This window comes from Protopterus annectens, chromosome 9.part0 (genome assembly GCF_019279795.1).
Source record: "Protopterus annectens isolate FY-2018-M chromosome 9.part0, PAN1.0, whole genome shotgun sequence".
Taxonomy (NCBI): domain Eukaryota; kingdom Metazoa; phylum Chordata; order Ceratodontiformes; family Protopteridae; genus Protopterus; species Protopterus annectens.
This window is the reverse complement of record NC_056743.1, coordinates 1,072,151,301-1,072,176,630: the sequence shown is the minus strand read 5'-3', so window position 1 is coordinate 1,072,176,630 and position 25,330 is coordinate 1,072,151,301. Positions and strand designations below refer to the sequence as shown.

At 41.0% G+C, this 25,330-nt stretch overlaps 1 protein-coding gene across 1 annotated transcript in view; it reads right to left on the bottom strand.

Annotated features, from left to right (window-relative positions):
• Positions 1 to 11,531, bottom strand: part of MYG1 (MYG1 exonuclease) — a 1,051,322-nt gene extending 1,039,791 nt beyond the window's left edge. Inside the window, exon 1 of the mRNA XM_044083894.1 lies at positions 11,219 to 11,531. Within this exon, the coding sequence (XP_043939829.1) occupies positions 11,219 to 11,479 (261 nt within the window). The 5' untranslated portion in view covers positions 11,480 to 11,531. The remainder of the gene's footprint in view (positions 1 to 11,218) is intronic.
• Positions 11,532 to 25,330: the final 13,799 nt, after the last annotated feature.

Below are 25,330 nucleotides of genomic sequence, written 5' to 3'. Positions count from 1 at the left end.
TTCTTTTTTTTTTTTTTGTATGTTTGGATTGCACTGAGTTCACTTTTTTAATAATTATATGATATGATTATACTTGTAGAATAAACATAATTTTAGATTCTTGAAGGAATAGGGCATTAGGAGGTATCTATAAAAAGTTTAAAATATTCTATTATTTCATATGATCTTTAATATCTATTTTTTTTATTATTCAAGAGACCCGTTTTATTCAATTCTCTCAATATTGAAATAAAAAAAAAAATAAAGAATGGATCAAAAAGATTATATAGCTTCTCAGAGTGCATAATACTACTAACAAAAAACTATTGTAATTAATAGAAATTTGATGATGAGTGCTGGTTTGGACAAACCCTATTAATTTTAAAATCTATATGGCCCAATTAAATTCAAACAACATTTGTTCATTTAAAAATTTACAATATTCTTGCATCCTATAAGGATCATATTATTGGTGGTGACTGTGACTGGAATGCAGTTATAAACTGTAATTGATCGCGTTGCCCTCACTGTCACCTATAAATCTTCAATCTACTCTGGCTATAAATGATTTGATGACAGAATTAAATTTAAATCTCCCTCCTCAGCACAAAAAAAATATAAAAAAAAATATATATACTTATATATTATTCCAAGTGCTATCATTTGTGGTCCAGATTAGACTAATTTCAGATTATATTTTTTCATCATCTGATAAATGCTCTCAAACTCATATAAATTAATTAATTCTTTAATGATGGACCAGAACTGTCTTTTTTTTTTATGTTTGGTTGAATTAATTGTCAGAATTCCAGATTGTCAGGAACTCAGAGCTACAGGAAGGAATTTATCAAAAGTTGATATTGATGTTATCATTTTATTTGCTCATTTACTAAAACTTATATAAATACAAATTGGATTGATCGTTCTAAATTAAAATGGGTTACTTTCCAGAAAGAAAATGGCTTTTATTTGATGCTCAAAGATAAAGATACTTAAGTCCAGAAAAAAAAAAAAAGCTTAGAAAGGTTGTGTTAGAAAAAAGGTTAAACATATATTAATATTAAATTTTTTTTTTTTTTTTTTTTTCTTCTGCCTTGCCTAATATATATTACATATGGTGTATGTTTGTATGTTTTATTTATAATCAAATTATCAAAAAAACATGAAGGTTGTTATTACTAGATGATATGTTATATGTTCATTTATGCCTTCTTGTTATGTATAAATTTTTAATTTATAACTTTCCAAGATTATACATGCAATGTTTAAAATGTGTCCCTGGTTTTTGGGCTTTAGCCCCCCCCCCCAATAAAGTTTGGCTTTTTCAAGATTTCTTGTGCTGCAAAGTTGAGAGAAACAGTTGAGTGGATTTTACAAGGAGCTGAGAGCTTCAGGGGGAGAGAAATTTAGTGCTGCTTATGCTGAGTTTGCTGCATAACAGGTTAAAAACTCGACAACAACACTTCTGAATATTCATATAACAGCAACGACCACAAGAACACCAGTGAGTAACAGCTCAACTTTCTAAAATTTAATGAACAGAAAAATCTCACTTCTACAATACTCGTTTTTGATGCGAAAGGCCGTGAGTTCTACTCCCACAGTATGGAGATGCATTGCTGATATTGTACTGTGTTGTACTTTTAAATGGGGTGGATGCTGCACTTCTGAGAATGTCCTCTTTGGCGGCGATAACTAGTAACTATGATCCTGTTATCAGTTTGCTATCCATTTCCTATTGCAATATTACTAGCTTATCATTTTTTAATGTAAAATAGGCAATTTATTCCTCAAGGGCAACAGGCACTTGATGAAACAATGAAATATAAAATTGTTTGCTAGCAGCAACGTCTTCATTAGTTACTGATCTTTTTAATGTGGAATTATTTATTTAACTCTTACTTCTGCAGAGATTGTGCATATTTACAGATACTGGTGGATTGTAGACGTTTGAGTAGACTTTTTATGATGAAAATGTTCTGAATTGGGCAGTTTTGTCATTATTGGTACATGCATTTTGTTTCCTTGTTTACTGGAAAAAAAATGTTCAAAACAATAAATTTAAAATACTCTGTAACTGTACTGTATTATACTAGGAATATAATTTAATACAATCAGGAAGGTGTATCAAAGAACACATGTAAGTTCTGTGTGCAAGAGGCCTATGATTTGAAAACAGCCCAAAGCTAATCTTTATCTGCCACTGGCCAGATGTAGTTTCTTTGAACGTGGGTTTCAATGCTGTTTCAATGAATGCGAGTTTCAAGGGCAGAGAAGTTTTAAAATGCTAAGTCTATTTTCATTGTGAGACTGCATTGCTTTGTTTAGCAGATGTCTATTAGTGTTTGTGTTGCAAAATGTAAAATAAAACTTTTAAATGAAATCCAAATCATCGTAGAAGCAAAGCAGTATGCACATTAAAGTGCTTATGGTAAATGGGACGAAATAGCGAAGTAATGGGGCATTGGAATGGCTGCAGGGGGGAGAGCTGTCTATGGGGAGGCCCCATTCGACCATGATTTTGTGAGGGGGAAGGGCAGCAAACTCAAAGAGAGCCCCAGGCGGCACAAACTGTAGCTACGCCACTGATCAGTAGGCCATGAAGAATGGCTTTTGGAGGTCCTAGCAAACTATTATATTCTTTTGCTAAGATTAGAATATTGCCTACCATTAAATGCCCTAATTTTACCATAAAACACACACACTGGAAGTCACTGAAAACAAAATCCTATGGGAAGGTTCATCATCTTCTCCCCTCCCAGTGAACATACCTCACTGCTACACATTTTAAAAGAAAATTGTTACCGTTTACTAATAGATTCTGGGTGTCTGGGGCCATATTTTAGTTGTCTGTTCTTCAGTTTGCATTTGAAAGTTGACATCTCACAATTCCACTGCAGTGGGCAGGGTTACATAATTATGTATGTAAATTTTATGTTAATCGGTGTACAGATTTGTACCTATTTTTCATGGGCCTTTGTCCAGATTTTTGATGTTTCCAGGTTGAGAGGTATGTCTGATGATGTAGAGATTTATGCCTAACTTAGTAAGTTTATCTAGGATCCCCAAGTGGAGGATTGTGTAGAAAGCTTTTGCCAAGTCTAAATAAGCAGTGTGTACAGTTTTACCCTGGGGGGGATGGTTGCGGGTATTTCTTAGGTCGTAGTAGAAGGTGATGGGAGGAGAGAAGTTTGACATGAACTTGGCCAGCAGGTTTGCTATTGTTTCAGGCTGGTTGTAACTGCTGCCATTCATGATTAACTGAGAACTTTGTTGAGCGTTTCCCCTGAGGTCACGAACATAATTTAAAAAAAGCCTTAAGGTTATCACCCACCTGGGAGGCTATCTTTGCCTCATAGTTTGCTTTGGAAGATTTGACTGCTATCTAATTTGTTTGTTTAGACTGGTGAGTGTCTTTTTGCACTTATTTATCCGTTCGTTCTTAGTTCTGGAGAGATTTTTTTTCCCTTTTGTTGAATAGCCTATTTATTCTAGGGGTCCACCAGGGTGATTTATTTCTGCCAGTAATAACAGATTTGACTCAGACAAGTAATGAATCCTTTATGCAGCTATGAATGTGATTGTACAGTGCTTTTGTGTACAGATCAGAGTAGGCCTCAGTGGCATCCGGATAGAGGGCAGCTTGGAAGTTTAATAAGCTGTCACCTAGTTTGAGGTAACTGACCTTAGCAAAGTTCTTAACAGGTTTGGAGTTTAACGGGGGTTCTAGGTTAGTTTTAATACTAAAGGAGATCATTTTGTGGTCAGATCTTACTGGAGAGGAGTTAATGCATGGGAGGGAGCAGCATCTAACCATGTTCGTGAGTACAAAGCATAATGTATTTGTACCTCAAGTTGAGGAGCAAACTAGTTGCACCAGGATGTTTGCATTGAAGTCCAAAAACCTCTGAACAAATGAATTATGGTTGTACAAATTTCCCATTTTATGGAGGAGTAATTGAATTCACCCATATGTATGGTATTAGGCTGAATGTTGAGAGATTCCAGTAGGTTTAGGTATGAGATGTGGTTTTCCAGACCCTTGTTAGGAGATCTGTAGTTAGCAAGGATATGATAGGTTGACACACCTATAGTTAAGTTGGGCATGGAGTAGCTCAAGTAAGTCATGTTGTTTGGCCAGTCTAGCAGTGTAGCTCAAGTAAGTCATGTTGTTTGGCCAGTCTAGCAGTGTACTTGTCCTTTATGAACACAGGCACCTCCTCCCTTTGTTTTATCCAGAGCTGAGGGGAATCGAAATGTATGAAAGGCATTGTAACCTTTGACAGCTGAAGTCCTTTCTATGGTTCTGAACCATGTTTCTGTGACGTCTGCATTCTTCAAGGTGAGGAATGCTTCCAGGGAGTGCAGTTTTTTTATTTAAACTCCCACCGTTGATCAGCAGTACCTTAAGTAGTTGTGAGTGACTTTGTTACACTGGAGGCGTTAACAATTTGGTATGGCCTAAAAAAGGCACTACGGGGAAGATAAAAGTTTTTGCCAGCATCGAGAAGCCATGTGGTGACAAGTGCAAACCACCTCTGGTAAAGCATCAAGGTTTGTCGATCATGTCTCCCCAGGCTGGCAGATACTGGATCCCCGTATTGTGACACTAGAAACAAAGCCAACTGTTGAAGTCAATCATTTTTGCTGGTACTGTGGCATCATCATAGGTGAAGGTAGGCTGCTACTCAAGGCTAGATTTATACCTGCTTTGGACACATACTCAGAGACCTCAATTATGTCTCTCTTCATATAGTCCAGTGAGGTATGTCTTAGGTCATTTACGGCCACATGGACTATGATCATGCCATACTGGTACCTGTGGTTTAAAGACCTAAGTGTGTGCTTGATCTGGCGGATCCTGGCTCCAGTCAGACATCTCACTGTGATCTTCTCCTTGTTTAGCCTGGTAAAAGGGACATCAGTATGTCTTACAATGGAATTCCCAATAACTACAATGTTTAGTTTTGTGGTATGTTATGTGTGCTGAACTCGTTAAGGGAAATACTACCCCCTCTAACTCCCCTCCGCTTAAGTTAAAGGAAAAAAAAATAAAACTTCACCAGTGTAACAAACATATTGAAATGTATGACAGATGCTGTCTTCCTCAGCTTTAGCATCTCCACTTCACGCCATTTTAAACAATTAACTAAATATAATTGTAAAACATTAGTAAACATTATCTTTTTAATGCTTAATGTACACAGACGTGACTATAAAGGAATCATAACCTCCCGCACTTAACAGCAAACATAGAGAAAAGAAACCTTAAAAAAAAAAAAAAAATTAAAGATGCTTTTACAATGCCCACTGAGAAAATCGCAATTATTTGGGGCAATTGTTTATGTTAAGACACACCAGGTTGTTGGATGACGGCCATATTTTACTGACATTACGTTTATAATGTTCGACAGACATTAGTTTCATTTTTTATACGTTAACCTTAAAACTGTTTTAACACTGAAAAAAGTCCAGAATTAGAATAACAATTTTGAAACTTACAGAACACTTAACCAAGAACCTCATCAGGCTGACAAACAAGTAGGTAGTACAAAGCAGGATGGTATGTACCATTGTTGCCAGTTCCATGGTTTTCTTAACCAACTGGGCCAGAGAATAAACTTTACTTGCTGTTTTTGCGGCCCATATTACAGGAAATGAACACAGTGAACAAATTATTCAAGTTGGACAAAGCGAGTCCTGTAAAGTTCTTGACTGAACTGTTAACTTTGTATTGAAACATAATTCAGCAAATTGTGAGACCAACCACATTTACATCGTGGGGAGCAACAATGACTTTTGATCTGGAAATCAGGTCTAACCATCAACACCTAGCAGCTATTATCCCTGGCACTGAATTCCACTTACTGTTGCACGGCTCTATAGTGCTCTTCAGCACAAAGAATACAACAGTGCTGTTGTGGGTTTTTTTGTTGGAACTCCTAAGGGAACTGCATCAGAGATTGGCGGCAAATGTGCAGCAGCTAGATTCTCTGGCTGATTTCTCACCTTCTGTTGTCCTTGAAGCACAGAAACCACAACTGTCAGAGTTGTCATTTTTACAAGGGGAATTTGGGAGATGTGGAACAGCAATGGATGCGAATCAGCACACCGTCATGGCCAAACTTTAGCAATAATGACGTTGAGCAGTTTTGGATAACCGTAGCAAATCACATGGATGCTTCAGGGGATTTTGACTTTCCACAGTTGGGACCTTTTGCCTGGAGTGTGCTGACAGTACCTTTCAGTAACACAGCCATGGAAAGAACTGTCTCTCAAATTAATCTGATTAAAACAAAAACTGAGAAACAGAATGTGGCAAGGCATGCTAGAAGCTTTGTTACACATTTGAAGTTACATAAAGTGCAAAGGATCTGCTGCAATGGATTTATCACAACAGCAGCAATGCTGAGTAAATTCAATTTGAACATTTATTCAACCGATGATCATAACAATGATGTTCTACCTAACAAATATTTTTTCAGTTACAGATAAGTATTATTGGTGGTGAGACTGCGGTGGTGGTGCTGCGGTAGCGTTGTTGCCTCACAGTAAGAAATTGTCCTGTTTGATTCTCAGCTAGAGTGTCTTCTGTGTGGAGACATGCGTGAATGGGCGTACCTTTGTTGAAGGCTGTGCGTCAGGGCTGGCAACTCGGCACGTAAAAACCTACTGCCAATCATTAGCGGACCGGAGTTCCGCTGTGGTGACCCCTAACCGGGAAAAGCCTAAAGACACAACAACAGATAAATAAGTATTATGCAATTAAGATTATTAGTAATTCATGACAAATTTTACAATTAGCTTTATCACGTTGTCAACACATGCAGTCTCTTGTTACAATAAGGTTTACTATGACGTTAATTACAGCTGATTTATGGCATCTTGTTCTTTACTCTTGGGAATATGAAGAAATACATTAGGCTGTTTTGGGGCTGATTTTCTTGAGGTAAGCAGGTGGGATTTTAAAAAAGTATTTGGCAATCCTGGTGTCTCCTATTATAAACAATCGCCGCCAAACAGAGATGCAAGTGATGTAAATGCTTTTGCACAGTGTATGGTTTATCCCTACTTTTTAAATCACACTCGCAACTTTCCAGATTTTCTGTTTCTCCAAAAAGTGTGTTTTTCTGGCAAATCATTGAGGAGTGAAGTCAAAAAATAATGTCATTTGAGTTTTAAACTTCATATCCTTTATAAAAGTCATGCTACTGTAAAACCTGATATTCTATTAACTTTTTAAGTTTGTAAGATTAATATTTAAAAATTGTCTCTAGGTTTGGGTCTTTGTTCCCCCATTATTCATGGCTTTGTCCAGATTTCTTGCTCTGTGGGATATGTTCTAAATGCACTTTAATAATAGCAATTCTTGGTGTGTGATTTATTCAAATTTCATAGCTCTCACAAGGTAACCAACAGTCCCAGTTTTTCCAGGACAGTCCCAGTTTGGAAGTCTCTGTCCCAGAATCCCAATGGGATGTAGAATGAAGTCTCTGTCCCAGAATCCCAAACGTTGTCTTTGGGATGTAGAAATGCCCCAGTTTAGACCCCAACCCAATGTGTGAAAAAATCGGAGCAGGAATTGTGTAAGGATGATGACTGCCTTAGTGAAGCAACTACATTTCCCATGCGACTGCTTGGCTTCTGGCGCATGCCCATTGCGGTAGCAGAGAGGTTAGTTATTGCTCTCTTCCAGGATCTGCAAAGTGGAGATTTTCAAAGTGTAAGAAGCTTAGCTGTCACCTTAACATTTGGGAATGTCCACGGCTGTGAAGTTATACGCCTTGATTGGGCAACACCCAGTTCTGCACTGAGCTACAACAGAACGGCACAAAATATACAGAGTCAATTGATATTGCCAACATATTGGTTCAGTGCAAACTTTACTCCTGCCTCACCCTCCAAAGGGCCTATAACTATATCAGATGGTTGTAGATCCCCGGAAATCACACACACACACACACACACACACACACACACACACACACACACACACACACACACACATAAAAACGGCACTCTCTAAAGCCAAAAACACAGCATTCACGGGACCAGACAACATCCCAAGCTGCGTCTTACATGAACTCTAAAATGAACTAGCCCCCCACCTAAAATCCATGTTCAACCACAGCCTCACCTCAGGCTATGTGCCCATAGAATGGTGCACAGCAACGGTTATCCCACTCCAAAAAGGAGGAACTACCACAGATCCCGGGAACTATAGACCTATTATCCTGACAAGCCTGGTCTGCAGGGCTATGGAACGTATCATCATTGAACTCAAACAAAGATATAGGTAGCCCCCAAACTCTGGATGCTACCCAATTTGGATGTATAAAATGTAGGTCATGTCTCTTAAACCTGGTAGACTTCTTTGAAACAGTTACTAAGGCCATAGACGAAGGCAAGGTGGTCCACAAAGCCTACCTGGACCTCACTAAAGCCTTTGACACTATTCCTCATTCAGGAATCATTGATAAAATCGCCAAACTTAACATAAACCCTTACGTCACGAGATGGGTGGCCAACTGGCTCACAGACAGAACCCACATGGTAAGAGTTGCTGACTCCAGATCCATCTCCAAACCAGTGACAAGTGGAGTATCCCAGGGTTCAGTCTTGGGACTTCTCCTGTTCGGTATATACTTCTCTGAAGTGCAAGCAAACACCAAGGGTCTATGGCTAACCAAGTTCGCAGATGACTGCAAACTGGATGCCATTATCGATTCCCCTGCCGATGTAGACATCCAGCAAAAGGGCCCCAATGAAACAGACATCTGGTGTCAAAATCATGTCCTCAAACTAAATGCCAAAAAATGCATTGTTAACACCTTTGGCAAAAACAAGGTATCCATGAAATACAAAATAGGGGAAAGTTCACTTAACACAGAAAGTGTGAAAAGAGATCTTGGGACCCAAGTGGATAGTAACCTCTCCTTCGATAACCACATTTCTACAGTGGTCAGAAAACCTTTCTACGTGGCCCACTTAATCACAAAAGGGTTTGCATCTAGAAATAAGGAAGTCATCGTTCCCCTCTACTCATCACTTATCAGACCTCTCACTGAATACAATGCCCAGTTTGGGATGTACCTCACAAGACACCTAAAACAACTTGAAAGGCCCCAAAAGTACCTCACCAAGAGGATCGTTGGCCTCAAACTACTGCCCCATGCCTACCGACTCAAACTGTACTCGGTCACATACCGCTTACTCAGAGAAGACCTCTGACGTACAAAGCTATGTCAAACCTGGAATTGTTGGACATGCTCCATTTGAAGAAATCCTAATCTCCCCAAGCTACATGGTCTACTGACCTAAACCTCACCACAACAATAAATAGGACATGCTGGAGGGATAGAGTCATGTCTCAGAGACTTCCCATGCTCTGGAACAAAATTCCCATCCATGTCAAGCAGAGCTCGTCATTAGGCAGTACACTTTGTGTTGAATATGGGGTCATTTTGTATATTAGAAGTTCCCCTAGGGTGAATGGAGGGGAAAATGTTAATTTTATATTCAGGCTTAACCATTTTGTGTAGTGAGAGAGCAGTATAAAATATCAACAGAATGTGGATTAACAGTAATTCCATGAGTGGGAAAACAGCAGACAAGAAAAATAAGGATAACAGCACACAATGGCAAATTTTATTTTGCATGAGAGGACAGTCTCTGTCATGCATCCGAACTCCCTCACTGTTGCAAATAAAGTACCTATGAGACTGCACAGCCTTCGGGCCAGTCAAAACTGTCTTATTACCACAACTGCAGTTTCACTGTTCTTTAAAACTTGAGTTTATTAAAATTTTTTGACTAATCTTGTCAAATGTGCTGGTACCAATCCTGGCATCCAGCAGAATGCTGCGATGCATGACTAAAGAGAGGATTATAGGGATGAGGAGAATGTCCTTTTATCCCAGATGATTGCATTTAGGTTTTGGGAGTTTTCACTTAGCATGAAAGACCATTTTTTTTTTAATAAGCAGGTTGAAACTTGTGTCCCATTTTAAGTCCTGTACCAAAATGGTCACCTTGAGCTTTCAACTGTCCAGGTCCAGACCATTGCTTCATATCTTTGGCCTTTTACTCATAATATTTACTTATTATACAGCAGGAACTTCTTGTAACAATTGTCAATGTCGGTTATGTACTTCGCAGATAAAGATTCTAGCTGTCTACTGATGTACTATGTTCTTCATCTGTAACTGTTTGTAATTAATTGCTATGTTAATCAAATTGTTAATCGCTATGTAAATCCAATGTAACTACTGTCTGTTTATTTTAACTGTGGAGCTTTTCTCCCCAGCCCTCCGCTGAAAATGGACCTACGTCCAGTCGGATACTCCCGGTCAACAAATGTCTGTCTTTCGGCTTTTCCCGGTTAGGGGTTGCCACAGCGGAACTCCGGTCCGCTAATAATTGGCAGTTGGTTTTTATGGTGTTGAGCTGCCAGCCCGACGCTCAACCTTCAACGAAGGCACGCCCATTCAACGCATGTCTTTCAAACACCCACTCGACCGCGGGGAGGACATGCAGACTCCACACAGAAGGCACTCCCAACCCAAGCCAAGAATCGAATGGATGTAAATAAATAAAAATTTGTGGTTTTCTAGCAAATCACTATGGTGGCTCAAGGATTGAAGTCACCAAGTAATGACATACATTTGAGTTTCAGTTTCAGACTTCATATCCTTCAGAAAAATGCATATTAACACAAATCCTCTTACTCTAACGACTTTCTTAGCTTATTAGAAGAATATTTAAAATCCGTCCATATATTTGGGCCTTTGGCCCCCGTTATGTTAGGCTTTATCCAGACTTCTAGCAGTAAGAGGTACGAATAGGCGGGAGGCTTGTAACTACGAGTCAAACGAGGGCAGCTCTCGCTACTCTGCGTTTTATGGGCTACAATTTTATGACCATTACAATGGCTATAATATTCTAATCCTCAAATCTGTCCAGTATCAACTTATCTTACGCTTGTTGTCACTTTAAATAATTTGAGCAATAAAATCATCACAAATCCCCGCTTTTCACGTGAAAGTAAAACTTCAATTGAAGCATACTCGTGATAAGATACAAAACTTTTAATGTGGTTAGAGTACAGAAAAGAAAATCAATTATGTTAGTAAATAATAGCTATCATGTGGTGGCCGCGGAGGCAACTTTCTCCCGCTTTACATAACATACTGTATTCATCACGAATTAAACTCCGCTCCTTCACCACTTCCAGTCTCACCTTATACTCCGGTAGCTGTCGTAGCAATACGCACGCTAGAACTTCGTCGCAGTGGAACGTCCCGCTGTGTGTCCCGATGCGTGCCTTCATTACGTTTTCTTTGCACTGGCGTTTACACTGAGGCTGTTCGGACATTAGAGAAGTTGTTGCCTTAAAATGGTTGCGAACAGGTGCTAGAAATACAGCTGTGGGGATTTTTCTCGGAAAGAAACACAGTACAGCTGGATTGCAAACACGCCACAAACGGAACGTTAAGAACATGCGGAGCGTAGGACAGAAGAAAACTAGGCGTGAGGGTAATCGGACACATAGAAAGAAAGGACTGTTTCCTGCGTTTCATTGTTGCTATGCAGCGAGCTAATTGTGTATCAAGCTTGCATTATGGTATTACCAAATATATAGTGGATGGTAATAATATTGTTTTGCTAAGAAAATGCTGAAATAAGACTGTCATAGCTTGAAGTTCAAGTTGATTATTAGTGGCGGTCGGTGTTTTTTTTTTTTTTTTTTTCAAAATAATACTGGAGAGTGAGGACGATTTGAATATAACAATCTTCGTAACGTAGACATTCTGTAATTCATGCTATCTTGATTGCAGACGTGGGTCAGTTATTTAACAAAGAATTTACCCTTAAGCAGTTATGTTTTTATGAAATAGTAAATTTAGGAGGCGCAAGACTAAATGGCAAAAAGTCCAGCGCTATGCATAAATCACAAGAGCCGTGATAATGCCCTCAGCTTAAGCACTTCGCATAAAAAAGCTAATGCACAGGTAATGAATATTTCAAACGTTAAACGGCAACAGATAAAGTCGAAACACGTCAAATACGACGGGGCAGTAAACTTATCAAATTTGAAACTATTTGCACCTGCGAAATAACTGACAAAAAGGGGGAAGGACGCAGAGTCAGTATAATAAAACGCAGAACGGCATAAATTATTAAATGTAATATCAGTTGTGACAGAAATGTATATTTTTACAAAATTACATTTCAGGTTTGCGTAATGGTAGAAATATTCAGTGGTAATGACAGTCAAAGAGGGTGAGGTTAAGAGGTGGTGTTAGTAGATGGAAGAGTAAAGGAATGGGTTGAGAAAGGCCCTTGGGTAGTGTGAAGTACAGTTTGACTTGGTGTTGGGGGATTTTATTTGTATTTGATTTCTAGGGTAGAGCACTGATCTCCATGGATCTTTTTCAGACTCGGACTGGGAAGGGTGCCTCGTTAAATGACTTGCTTAGAGTTGCACAGTTAGGCAGTGGAGGTTGAGGGACTCGAACCTTGCACTGCTGCACCAGCTCAGGTAGAGGAGGAGGAGGAGGAGGGGGGGGGGTATTATAACCACCAGCTCCACTTTTTGCAGAATAGTTTTCGTTTGGGCAGTTGTGTCCAACAAAAAAATAAAATTCCTTGTATTTGGTAAAGAAAAAAAATTCTTCTGACCACTGTGGAAAGTATTGTACTATATTTGAAAAGACTTACAAACATAAGTAAAATTCTACAGTAATGAGAAAAGTCATTTGCATTGATTAAGGGTATGGCTTGTCAGCCTGTTCTGTGGAGTATGGTGTAGGTGATATGAGTTCACTTAACAGCTTATAGTGCCTGTAGAAGCTGGCTGAGGAGGATGGGAGAACCAGCTGCTGCCAGTTCGTCTATCCTGAGGTGAGGGAGGTGGTTCTGGCTTGCTATATTGGTGACACATAGCAGAAGCACTAGGTATTATACTCAGTGAAGTCTGAATCTACTACTATTTCCACTCAAAAGGAAGGGGATCTCAGAGTGCAGAGGCAGGCCTTTCCACTGGAGAGGGCAAGAACTGAGCTCAGAAGAGCTGCTGAGTGGAGAGGGTAGGCCACCCCATATGATCAGCAAGTTTGCCCACTCCTTACAGCCCTACTCTCGCTTGAGAACAGAAGGATGATTGAGATTCCTAAGTAAGAATAAATGGGCCATAAGAGTCTTTCCTAGCTTGGGAATTACTTCCATTCCTCTTTGAATGGGTGGGAATGGTAGCAGGTAGATAAGACCTCAAGTAAGGGCCTGAGGGGGAAAAAAATCTCACATTTCAGTTTAAAAAAAAAAGTAAAGTGTAGTATCTTTGTTACTGTTTACACTATTTATGGTGTTTCCACCCTGAGCAGAGCTCTCAACCTTCCATTTCTAGAATGTGGAACACTACAACGGGGAAGCTCACGGAATGGTTTAATGTGTTGCTTTTATACTTATAAAAGGTTATTTTGATAAGTTAATATGATTTAGTATTAGAATTTACTATGGCTATCAGTTTAAACATTTCTTAACATTGAATGTGTGAGAGACTCCTTTAATGAGGAATGTTCGAGATGACATACAGTTTTGAGAGGCATGACCTATAGTAATGAGCTTGCTCTGGTTGACTAACAGCCCCTATACAATACTGGCGGGTACAATTTAGTAAGTGCTTAATAAAAATAACTGCTGTGTTGCTGCACTGATTACAAAGCAATTGCAGTATCACAAGGATCTTTCTCACATGGTGTAAAATGTCAAGCATTCCCCAAATACGTTTCATTGATTGAAAGTATCAATTTATTTAATCTGCTTGGTAGGTACAATGTTAGATGTCATACTACAGTACACAATACACATCTCCCTTGCACTGTAAGTTCAATTAACACAATGGAATGAAACAGAGCTGGTTATGCTGCTACATTTCTAAAAATTGGCTGTCACTTTCAGAAAATGTTACAGCAAATGCCAAAATGTATAGAAATGCAATGGAATTACTGTGCAATTTCATTTTTTTTTTTGCCTTGCCCCACATATATAGACCATTAAATCCACCACTCTGTTACATTTCTTATCAGGATAAAAGCCAAGCATGCTAAGAGAAAACTGGCAATCAAACAGGTATCAAGGAATTTTCTCTTTGTGGCCCAGCCCTCTCCCCTTGGAGACTAATATATCTGCTCGCAAATGTGAAGGTGTTGCCTTCTTGCCCCTGTGCATGCTCCATTACATATGTGTAATGAAAGTTACTTCACAATTAGACACTCTTAGAGCTAACTGCATGCCCCTGGCCCATACTCCCAGTAGGTGACAGCACTACAACAGACTGGACTACCTCTCACACCCGTGGTGGGCAACAGAGCTTCGTCTGTTTACTCCCACCACCTCCTCTAGAGTCTGAATTGCTACTCAGTTAATTCATAATTTCTTACAAAACAAATCAACTGCTACCTCTTGCAAACAACATCCCAATTCAGTGCTGCAATCATAGTAACTAATCAACCAGTAATGGTGATCAAGGCACCGAAGGCCTTCAAAACCAGAGTAACTTTCAATTGGAATGTACTCCCAGACAAATTTCATGACATTACTGAACACAACTTTAGAAGTAATTAACATCATGTACTGAACCAAGCAAAATGTAACTTGTTACTAGCACAGTTAGCACAATATTCCATAGTCACAGACCTTCACAATCTACACATTAAGTAAATTCATTAACACATCTACTCAGGGAGAAAACTGCAGATCGTAACTTCAGATTACTCAGCATGAACTGAATAAAATGCATCAAAGCTAAAACAAGCAAAATCTCAGCTTTCAAATAGACAAGTTAACAAAAACTTCATTGTACTATATATTTTTGCAGCCTCTTAACATTATTATGCCAATGGCAATTACACTAACATTTTCAGTTTAAAGCAGTGAGATGCAGCACTTTCTAAAATGTTTTAAGTGTTCATGCACCATAAGTCATAGTATTATGTTAACTACATCTGTCTCCTGTTGCAAACGAGCACAAAAGATATCTGTATCAGATAAAGATTACTGCGGAAAAGATAAACAAATCTTCACTAAAGTAAGTTCATGTACCTTAAAGTACGCATTGTATGTTGATGTACGACAAGGTTACCCAGTAGCCAAAACCTCTCCTACTGGCTAAAGTTTCTTTTTGGATTTAGCCGGTGACAAGCACATTAGTTTATGTGGTTTCTCTACATGTTTAAACTATTCATACACTTGACATTTTGTGGCTTCAGACTCAACAAAAAGTGCAGATGTTTCTATGATGTCATACCAGTCATACTGCTAGTGGTGCAGTACTCATTGTGAAGTGAACATTCTGCCCCACAACCCCCCAACAAAAGTATGCTACTCCACTTCCCAATATGGTGCAATGTAGTCTCTGAATAGATTAGTTCAAAAGATGACAACAGACACAATCATAAGGAAAGTGCATAACAAAAAGATGCAGACTACAAATACTGCTTAGTAAAAACCTATAGAGATTTATAAATGTCAGCATGTGCACCAGAAAATGCAAGTGGTGGAATTCAGAAACAATCTGCATACTGCTACAGGGTTTGCAGACTTGTGTACAATGATAGCAATTCACAGACAAATAGTTCTGCACATTTCGCACTGCATGCAAATAAGTGGGTAATTCAGAAACAGCATTGGTCTGCATAAATGAGCGACTACAAATCGAAACAGTGCAGGAAAAGAGTAAAAATGTGAGGTATCACAGAAGGACTTGTTCCATATGAAACAACTTCATATAATACAGGCAATAGGGATGCTTTCCAAACAGCATAGAGGCAGTATACACAATGGCAAACACACCTGGGATATCACAGACTAGTACAGAGTTGATCACAATCTACTTCAAAGCATCTGTGACATGCTGACCACATATGGTACCCCACAGATTGCATGACTAATGAACTGGATGCCTCACACGTGGCACCCCGAAGATTGCACAACTCTAATGAACCCTTGGATACCACAATAAGCATTGCCATAACTCATCACAGTGGCCTCCCAGCATTCAAAATGGGCTATGTTCCGATTCTCCATATCCTCCACCTCAATAATGATAGGCAATTTTTTATGCTAGTTCAGCACACTGAACTGCCTGTTTTCCCCAAGACAAAACAGGGCTCAGCCACCATGACGTGCAACATACATTTTGCAAATAAAGTGTTATCTAATCCTATCAAGATGTGTACATTAACAGAAAGGTTACCATTCTTTGAATTCAGGTGGTACCCTATGAATACAAGAAAATAAGTTATACGCAGTTTTTGCTATGCTAGCAGTGTGCATGATGCAAGCCATCTGGCATGTGTGACTGTACCACTATATCCAGCAAGGAGATTTCAAACATGGGCATGTTATAAAAGGGATAAATCCAGGTGTAGTGAAAGAATGACACTCCTCTAAAAATCCCCTGTACAGCAGACCATCATACAAAATACCTCTTATAGCATGAAAAAAACTTAGATAAACATCAACATAATATTGCCCTTGTTGTTATTAAGTATGCATTTAGGCTGCACAAGGCCCACATCAGATGTTTTACCATCTTGAGAGCAGCGCTACAGTGATCACCAACTAAGGCCTTTATGCCATGCTGTACAACATGACTGTCGGTAAGCAAACAGCCACTGCTATATGCAGAATACCACCAGGTGCATGCCAGCTACCATCACTATAACCATTTTCTTCAAGGGATGAGTGAAAGCAGTAGCCAAGATGGTAGAAAATAGACAGCAACAACCCCCTCCCCTGGGTGCAACATATAGTAAAGGTCAGCACAGGAAAAATGGGAACATCTAGTACAATGTGTACCTTAACAGCACACTAGCGGCAATGCCACATACAGCAAAATGATGTGTACATATGTGTCCACACTGTGCATCTAACATTACTATACAATGTTGCAAACAGAGAAGCATCACATAGGCCAGTCATCATCTGCACAGGGAGCAGCCACACACAATGGCAGAAAATACACATACAGTGAAGGGAAAGGGCACAAATGTGAACTTGAACAGACACTTTATGAATGGTGTGGGTGGCACCAATGGGCTGTTCCTTGGGATTTTCTACAGAGTATACAAAGTGATGTGCCACAGTACATTCTACAGCATGTCTACTGTGGCTCTGTACCAAGTGTCCTGTTACAAAGAATCACAGTGCTAGAACACATCTCACTGGTCAGCAGTCCTCCAACTTACAATCTGCCAGTTTGGTTAGACAGCAAACAATTATCTAGGTTTCACACTACATGCTATCTCACATGGCAAGCAGGGCTACACATCTTGGAATGGTGACAGAGTGACAAAAATGCAGTTGGTGTGCCTTGTCTTTGTTTAGCTGCTGCAGTTCCGTGTGCATAACTTGGCTATAAGCTAGCCTCTCTATTTCTACTTCTAACACATCTAGCAGATTTGATGTTACATGACATCACTCTGAGGGAAAAACCAAAAGAGGTGTCATTAAGTGAATCCTTTCACAGAAGAGCTTTTCAGAACCTTTGTACATAATGTGAATTATGGCTGTTGATTCCTGAATGGCACGTGGCAGTATAATAGGCCTGGACAACACTACTTCATATACTCATTTTACCTCCACTGGCATCTGCACTCCTGAAGATATGCTATAGTACTAGAGCTGGGCAATAACTCAAGTAGGAACTACAATGATCTCCACTATAGTACTGATATTCCCCCAGGGTCTGCATGCTTCTTTACAGGAAAAGCAAATGTTGAGGGATGCCACCACTGAACGTATTTCCTCTGAAGAAGATGAATCCATAGGGACTCCATAGCCAGCTGTGCCTCAAGCACATTTTTTTTTTTTTTTTAAGTGTGTCCTCCCCTTAGGTGGAGCACATGCTCATGCACTGTCTTTTCACTCATACGCACTGTCCACACTCTCAGTGGCTAGCAACAAGATGATGGTACCATAATCAAACATTTGATTAGTTCCCACATCAGACACACTGTGGAGTACCCACCAGAATTCATAGCAGCATCCTAAGCTGCAGTGCTGCACCTGAAAGAACCCAGCATTAACAGTAGTGGATGCCATGGCAACCCAAGTGAAGATGTGAACTGCAAGGTCAAAATCAACTTTAACTGCACAGTTGTGTGGCTGCCAGGGTAAGATGTATACTCATTCTGTACTCAAAGTACCTAGAAATAATTAACTTGGTAACAGACATGAAAAGATGTAGTTAGCTGCATATGGGTTTGCTAGAACATTCACATGGCTGATGATCTTGTCAGAATCTGGACCTTATGTCCCAGCCTGCACCAACATCAAAGCCATCATTGGGGATGGCTCTGGAGAAATCAGATCATGACAAAGAAATGTATAAAAGGCCTTAATAGTTTGTGTGCTGCCTAGTGGGTAAGCCATCTTTACACCTGTGTTGATCCACACTGTACTGCTATGTACATTTTTACAAGCATGGTCAGGATGTTTAGTGACCCTGTGGCAGCATTACAAGATAGTCTTGCATGGACACTGACCTACCACACCCCCCTGCCAAGGCCAGTTTTGATATTCTCATGTTGCTATGCCCTTGCACACTAAAATGAGACCGTGCTTCCTAAAGACTTGCAGGACTACGTTTTTCTGCAGTGCTGACATTTTCCTGCCACTGGCATTGTCTACCACTTTCCACTGCCCAACTTGCAAAACATAAGAGGTATAAGGTGCATCTCTGTTTACAGTATGAGACACAGTGGTATAAAGTACACTGTGACCAAAGCTAGATTCTCACTCCAGTATTTAAAATTACATGGCAGTTCATATACTACAGTAACTGAGCAATGTGGAAATGTGGGAATCAAACAGCAACCTTTACACACAAAGGAAGGCATAGCCACCGTATTAGAAAGACATTTTTCTGTATTACCTTTAAAGATGGGCTTGCTGTTCGTTCATAAAGGGTCTTTCAAAAACATGTGAATTGCAAAGCCTTGCTAAAAATATTTAAACTGGGATTCCACAAATACTAGAGCAGTGTAGGTATCACTATGATTATACTGTGCAGGAAGGAGGAGACACTGCACCAATGGGAAATCATGGTGAAAACAGGCCAACAACATGTATTGAGTGTCACTGTTTGCAAATGCAAGTAGTAAGATAGTGTGATAGATGGTAAATAATTTTTGGCTATAACACTAGAACTCCTCTTAAGATGCAGCCATTGACCTGTAACCAGTAGGAATGATATAGATGGGCAAAGCACACACAGCTAGAGATAAATATACTGCTATGCTAAAAAACACCTAAAACAGTGCCAAGGAAGAAACATAGCAGAGGTAAAATCAACTTCAAATATGGTAAGCGCTTTTGCACCTAATGTTGGTGCTTCATCAGACCATTTTACACAAAAAACTATATATCTAGCACAACATATTTCATCAATTAACATAATTAACAATCAATTCATCAGTACATCATATAAAAAAAATTAAAGAAATATAATATAACTTAAGACCTACCATACAAACAAGTCATTAATGCTAAAGATTGTACTAATAAAACATCTTGCACTACTGTAGTGGTTATGCCTTCAAGTGAGGCTCAAGTGAAATCACCTCATTAAGACCTGGAGTGTGAAAGTACTTGTATTAAATTCCTGCTGTTATCTCCGCTGTGTTTCTTCCTTTGCAATGTTTTAGGCGCTATTTCATATGTTTGTGTAATTGGAAGTTTATTCACAGTGGCACCTCTATTTTGTTGTTTGATTCTATGTAAAAAAAACGAACCCATGTGAAATATGAGTAGGTGCCGTTCTGTACAAGGCTGCAGTCAGACTGATGTTTCTATGGTATGCAAAGGCAATATATAGCTACATTTGATTGTGTCAGGTCACAAATGTAAACTACTATCAGTTTCACGGCTACATAGATAATTGCGACACCACTGGTTCTAAAATGATGTGGAATGACACCTACTTAAACCATTTTTACTGATGCCCTATAAATGTTTGTATGTGGTGACACCTCAAAAAAAAATCAAACTTGGCTACAAACTGCCTTGGATAACATATGCAGGTTTATACCCACACCACCTCAGAAAGCATCAATGCTTCATACTGTCAAAGTCTAAATAGCTCCTAGACAGAATAGGTAGATATTACTAATTACATTCCCTTGTCTACAGACTTATCAGTTTAAACTCAATCCCCTTCTTTGCTGGTGAAGAGAACCTCTTACAGCCTAAGATCGCCATCACTATCCACTTCTGTCCTACCACCCCCAAAATAAGCTGTGATCCATGGAATACTCTAGCAGTACTACCTCCTAAAACACAGGAATCCTTCTCACTAAGTAGAAAATCCATATCATTCTACCCAAAATTCCATTTTAAAAGTAAAAAAAAAAAAACTATTTAAGAATGCATAATGCAAATGCTGTCTGAAGAGGTGTCTTGTCTAAAAACAAACCCCATACTAAAGCCATATAAAAATTTCACCATGATTAACAGAACTAGATATTGACTTCAACATGTCCTTAACTCTTCTTTCTACTACTTCTCTCTCCAATCCCACCCTTACCCTCATCCTTCACACTTCTATGACCATTTTCTCCACACTATGTCCTACTCTGTATAATTACCACAACTATATGTACTTTAAATAGAATTTTTAAAAGCACTGTTATTTATCAAACTATACTGTTCAGGTACACAGTATATACATCTTAGGGGGAAGAGTCTTTGAAAAAGAAGTTATGCTTTTACCATAACGTTCCATCTGAGTAGTAGACTTCATTCTTCTGCACATTTGGGTATACGGATCTGATTCGGATCTGAGCCAGCAAAACATTTCAAGCATCAGCTCCAAGCTCCTCCCCTACCTATATTACATCACTTCCTCCTATCTAGCCCCAGATCGAGTTTGCTGTCACTAAAAAGCAACATAACCACAACCCTTAACAGGATACCCTGAAGAGTGAGGGGGACAGAGGGAGGGAAGGTGTAGAAGAATGAAGTCTACTACTCAGATGGAACATCATGGTAAGAACATAACTTCTTTATCTGAAGTAGTTGACTTCATTCTTTCTGCACATATGGGACAGAGTCCCCAGCTACTAGTATTCCTGGGAGGCCCTTATGGAAGGATATTTCTGAGCACCGCAGAGCCAAAGGATGCTCTCCCTCTAGAAATAAGATCCAACTTATAATGAGAGATGAATGTGTGCGAATTGGCCCAAGTCGCTGCTGCACAGATATTGTCTAATGGAACTCTTGACCAGAAAGCTGCAGAAGTGGCCATTGCTCTAGTGGAATGAGCCTTCAGTACACCAGGAGGAGATAAACCTTTGTCCTTATAAACTTGTGCAATACACAGAGTGATCCACCTTGCTAAGGACACTTTCGAAACTGCTTTGCCCAAAAATGGTTTTGAAAAGGAGACAAACAATTGATCTGACTTCCGGAAGGGTTTAGTTCTATGGAGGTAAAAACGAAGCTGTCTGTGGACATCCAATAAATGAAGTTTACGTTCACCTCTATTCTGAAAATGTGGGAAGAAGACTGGCAAATTTATAGATTGATTAATACTGGCTGCTGAAGACACTTTGGGAAGAAAAGAAGGGTTCATATGCAGCAAAACCCTATCTTTGTGGAAAACCAAATAGGGAGGCAAGGAGGATAAGGCCTGCAACTCTGAAACTCTTTTAGCTGAAGTGATGGTGACCAAGAATGCTGTCTTCCATGACAAAAACTTCATCGGAACAGAACCGGCTGGCTTGAAAGGGGGAGAAGTCAAGGCCTGAAGGACCAAAGTCAAATCCCAGGGGGGCACTGTTTCTTTAACTGGTGGTCACAATAAAAAAGTGCCCTTCAGGAAGGCTTTACACAGTTTGGCAGAAGCCAGAGCAACCTTATTTTCACCTACATGAAAATTGGAGATGGCAGCCAGTTGAACCTTGATGGTGGAAGCACTTGCGCCTGACCGGAAAAGATATGCCAAAAAATACAATATGACCAGAACAGGGGTTGTAAATGGGTTCTGATTGCGCTGAGGCCCAAACACAAAAACGTCTCGACTTGCTATTGTAAAGTTTCCTAGTGGAGGCTTTAAGAGAAGCTACCAGAATATTCTTAACGGGACGAAAGTCCGGGAGTCCTGATTATCATGGGAACTGGAGCAGCCAAGCCGTCAGCTTGAGACTGTCCAGGTTGGGCAGGGGCAAGCCCGACAGGTGAGAAAATAGATCCGGACATGGATCTAGAGTCCATGGAGGAGCCAACAGGTGAGACCATAGGAAGGGAAACCACACTTGGCACGGCCAGAAGGGAGCTATGAGAATGACTTTGCACTGCAGCCGGCAAGCTCTCTGAAGGAACTTCGAAATGAGAGGTAACGGGGGATAAGCATACAGTAGCCCGGGAGGCCAAGCATGGACTAGAGTGTCCCTGGGGACATCCCCTGGAGGGGGGATCAGAGCGAAGAAGTTGCTGCACTTCGCGTTGGAAGGAGATGCAAAGAGATCACAGCAAGGATGACCCCAAACACAGAAGATCTTCTCCGCCACTGATTGGAGACCACTTGTAAGGAAGAAGAATTGGTCTGCTGAGACTGTCCGCTAGAATGTTGGAGCATCCCGGGATATGCATTGCTATGAGAAACCAGCTGGTGGATATGGCCCACTCCCAAACCCTCATGGCCCCGCGACAAAGGGGGTAGGATTAGGTCCCTCCCTGTTTGGTTATATACCAGACTACAGACATGTTTGTCTGATTGAATGGCTACCGTTCCTGGAGATAGGACAGGATGGAAGGCTCTCAACGCTAAAAGCACTGCCCTCATTTCCAGGACATTGATGTGTAGCTTGGTCTCTGAAGGGGACCACGTACCTTGGACCGTTCTTCCCAGGAAGTGCCCCCCACCCGAGCTGGAAAGTGTCCGTGGTCACCGTGGCTTGAGCCGGAGGGGCTAGGAAGCTGCACCCCACAAAAATGTCCACTGATTGAAGCCACCACTAGAGTGACATTCTGCATGTCTGATTGATTCGGATGTGGAAACTCATCAGAAGGTCTAGCCAGGACCATTAAACTGCCAGAGTCCACTGAAGGACTCCCATGTGAAGACGTGCAAGAGGGAGGATAGAGATTGCGGCTGCCATTGAACCCAGGGCCCTGAGAACATCTGCTGCTGTGACTACAGAGTGCTCCAAGATCGCTGATACATGGAGTCTGAGATTTCCTATCCTTTCCGGGGTGAGAAAAATCTTTGACTGAATCGAATCCAACCATGCCCCGATGAAGTCTATGATCTGAACCGGAATCAGGTGGGCCTTGTTGAGGTTGATCGTGATGCCTAACGTGCGAGCCAGATCGAGGAAGTAGCATAGGGCCTGACACAAGAGACGTTTGGTGGATACAGCGAAGAGCCAGTCGTCTAAGTAGGGGAATACCTGAATGCCCTGAAGTCTCAGGTGAGCCGCTATGATCGCCATAACCTTGGTGAACACCCTGGGGGCTGTAGTGAGACCAAAGGGTAGGGCTCTGAAATGAAAGTGACTGGCCCCTAGCCGGAAGCGAAGAAACCTCCTGGAGATCCTGTGGACCTTGATGTGATAGTAAGCATCCTGGAGGTCTAACAAGCACATCCAGTCATTCTCTCAGAAACGGTAGAATGGACTATAGAGTGACCATCCGGAATTTTTGTTTCTCTACCAACAGGTTGAGGACAGACAGGTCCAGAATGGGCCTGAGGTCCCCCGTCTTCTTTGGCACTAAAAAGAACCTGGAGTAGATGCCCAATCCGGATTGATCTGGGGGGACCGGCTCGATGGCTCGTTTTTGTAGCAGCTTCGAAACCTCTAAAGCTGCAGCCTTCCTGTGAGCGGGTGGAACATCTGGAAGGCGAGCTGGAGTTATGGGATGTGAAATGAAGGGGATAGAATATCCTCTGGATATGTTTAACACCCAGCGGTCTGCAGTAATGGACTCCCATGCCACTGGATGTAAGGAAAGTCTTCCCCCAACTGCCTCCAGAGTACAGCAGCCGGGCAACCCCTCAGGGTTGCTGAGCGGGTATGTCGGAAAAAGGTTCCCTAGACCCAAAGTTTCTGGGACCCCTCTGCCTCTAGGACGGCATCAGTCCTGTCCCCCTCTGCCTCTGGGGGATGAATATTCCTGAGTGTAATGAAAGGACTGTGATTACCGGAACCACATCTTCTTTTGCCCCTTTTGGTTCCTGGAATCAAACCTCTGGGGGTTAGAGAAGCGGATTCCGATGGCTGACAAAGTCTTTCCGTCCCTCTCACTCTGGGTTAGTGTGTCACGTACAGTCTTCCCAAACAGGGATGATCCATCGAATGGGGTGCAGATGAAAGATGCCTTAAAGGGGTCCGCAAATTGACACAGCCTGATCCAGGCATGTTGCCTCAAGGCAACGCCTGTACCAGTAGCTCTAGCGGCTCCCTCCGTGGCATGACAGAGGAGACACATAGAGGTATTAGTCACCGATTTCAGTGTAAATAAACAAGAAAACCCCAATTCTGATGAAGCGTTGGATACAACGTGAAAGCGCTCACCACTGCAGTTTTTTTGTTCTTTTGTTCGTATGGTTTTGTCATTAAACCTTGGATTTTTATCTACTTTTATCCCTTTGGATTGTGATTTTGTTCACTAGCTTATTTGGACATTTCGACAGAATCCTGTCTTTACAGCTTATGGTGCATACCTCTGGTTTTACTGATTTCAGTGTAGTCATCTTTGCGGTAAAGGACTGCTTGTCCAGCTGCGACAGAGACTCTGGGGGCGACTCAGCTCCGATATAAGGTCTCACTGCAGTCGGATGACATGTGCCAAGTAATTCAGCGCACAGAGAGAAAATGTCTCTGATGAGTACATGCGCTTCAAAAAACGATCCATCAACCTGGACTCCTTGTCTGGTGGATGGATCGAGGAACTCTCCTGTGCCAGTTCCTTCTTTGTGGCAGCTGCAACCACCAAAGTGGCTCCCTTGGACCCTGCCTGCCTGACGGCGGGGAAAGAATTTTGTATGGCCTTTTGGGTATAGGCTCTACGGTGTCAGGATCCTTCCATGCCCTAGTGGTGATGAGGTCCACCAAAGGGTCAGCTGGAGGAGAGACCCAGGAAGTAGATGGGCCCACGCCAAAGGCCTCCAGGAATATGGACTCATCTGCAGAGGGTTTGGGGGCTGACCAACCTCCTCTTTGGCGGAGGATCTCCATAATGTCTCCGAACGAGACGTCCTCGGTAGGAGATCTGGGGGAACCCTCTCCTTCATCCAAGTCCATATCAGTGGTAATGGACTCAGGGGAGTCCAAGTGCCTCCTCTAGC